Consider the following 1,527-nt stretch of genomic DNA (forward strand, 5'->3'; position numbering starts at 1 on the left):
GAAATGTTCAGTTTGTGATGTTTATATGACATACACCCAGCCCCTCGGACACTTAGATACAACATTTATGCAGAGTAAAAGAATAAAATAAAAACTTGTTGGACTGATTTGACATGATGTCCTGAGACGTTGCAGCTGATAGGAGTCATAAAACAGAACAGGGGGACGTTAGATGACCTGACACCCCTCTAGATAAATGTGTTCAATGAGTGAAGGAAAATATGAGTGAGCACCAAGCAACAACCCAGGTTCTCCTCTGAGAACCAGAACAAACATTTTATGTACAACCCTGGTTATTGTTAACACTAACCTGAACCAGAACTTAATTCACACCATACCTTTAAAACTGTTTGTGGCAGCCTCCTGCATTTATACCCTGTCATGGTCTTCTCCCAGGCTCAGTGGTGTCCATGGACACAACCCATGACCTGCTGGACCTCCTCTGTCTGTACGGTGACAGTGACCCTGTCCAGGAAAGTGGGCCGCAGCAGGAGGACACAGTGAGTCCTCAGTGAGTGACAGCAGGGACATGAGTGGATACACTGCACTCTGATGTGTCTGCTTGTTGATTTCAGGAGGAGTCAGAACAGGAGCTGTGGAGTGAGACACGGATCAAGAAACCCAGCTGGAGAAAGACTAATAACGCAGAGAGGATCTTCAACCTGCTGCCTGACAGAGACACTCGGTGTTACTCTGCTCTGATCAGAGGCATGGTGAAGGTACCGACAGTAACACAACACTTCACACACCTGCTTTCAGTCCAGCATGGAAACTCACAGCTGTGTGTTTGTGTTGTGCAGCATGGAGCCAGCAAAAAGGCCTTCGACATGTACAGTGAACTGCTGAACAACAGGCTCACAGGTGAGTCCCTACATACACAACACAGTCACACAACTCTGTTAGTGTTTAAGTCTGAGTGTCAGTAATGAGTAAAGCCACATTAATAAATAAATAAACATTTGTTTTCTTTTATTTCTTTGGGTTAATAGTATTCAGATCAGGGTTCAACAAATCCTATTGCCCCGCAGGTAAAACTCATATTCGGGCAGGTGGGTGTGTCCTGCTGCCTGCCCAACAGGGCAGGTAAACAATTTCTTTAGTTTTTTTTATAGGGCCATTTATTCAAAATATTCTGAAAACAAATGAAGAAATATAGCATTTTAAAACACGTATAGAAAGGATAAATCCTCAAAATTTCTCCCTCCCCTGTAGAAAAGCCGTCGTGTGGCGGGATTATTTCCCCCTCCCTCCCTCCCTCCCTCCTGCTGCACGTCGCTCAGAGCGAAGCTTTAACAACCGTAGTTTTTTCACACTCAAGTTGTCGGAGAAAAAACTTGTTTTTATGTATTGTTACCCACAGAGAGGATAAAAAGTCATAAATCCATCTTGTTAATGTCGGCTTGTGCTCTGAGAGCAGCAGAGGGTCAGTTCAACAGGCTCAATGTATGGCAGGCCGATGTTACATTTATTTGGCTTCACCACTCTTACATTCTAGTTATCTGAAATTGTTTTATGACTAAATTAGAC

The 1,527-nt window shown here is 43.7% G+C and overlaps 1 protein-coding gene across 1 annotated transcript in view; it reads left to right on the forward strand.

The window, feature by feature from the left end:
- ptcd3 (pentatricopeptide repeat domain 3) overlaps positions 1-1,527 on the forward strand; it is a gene marked incomplete at its 3' end in the record, with an annotated part of 19,867 nt that overhangs the window by 9,835 nt on the left and 8,505 nt on the right. The window contains 3 exon segments of the mRNA XM_014029211.1: positions 397-500; positions 576-719; positions 801-861. Of these exon segments, the coding sequence (XP_013884665.1) occupies positions 397-500; positions 576-719; positions 801-861 (309 nt within the window).

Source organism: Austrofundulus limnaeus, unplaced genomic scaffold (assembly GCF_001266775.1).
Source record: "Austrofundulus limnaeus strain Quisiro unplaced genomic scaffold, Austrofundulus_limnaeus-1.0 Scaffold869, whole genome shotgun sequence".
NCBI classification, from domain to species: Eukaryota; Metazoa; Chordata; class Actinopteri; order Cyprinodontiformes; family Rivulidae; genus Austrofundulus; species Austrofundulus limnaeus.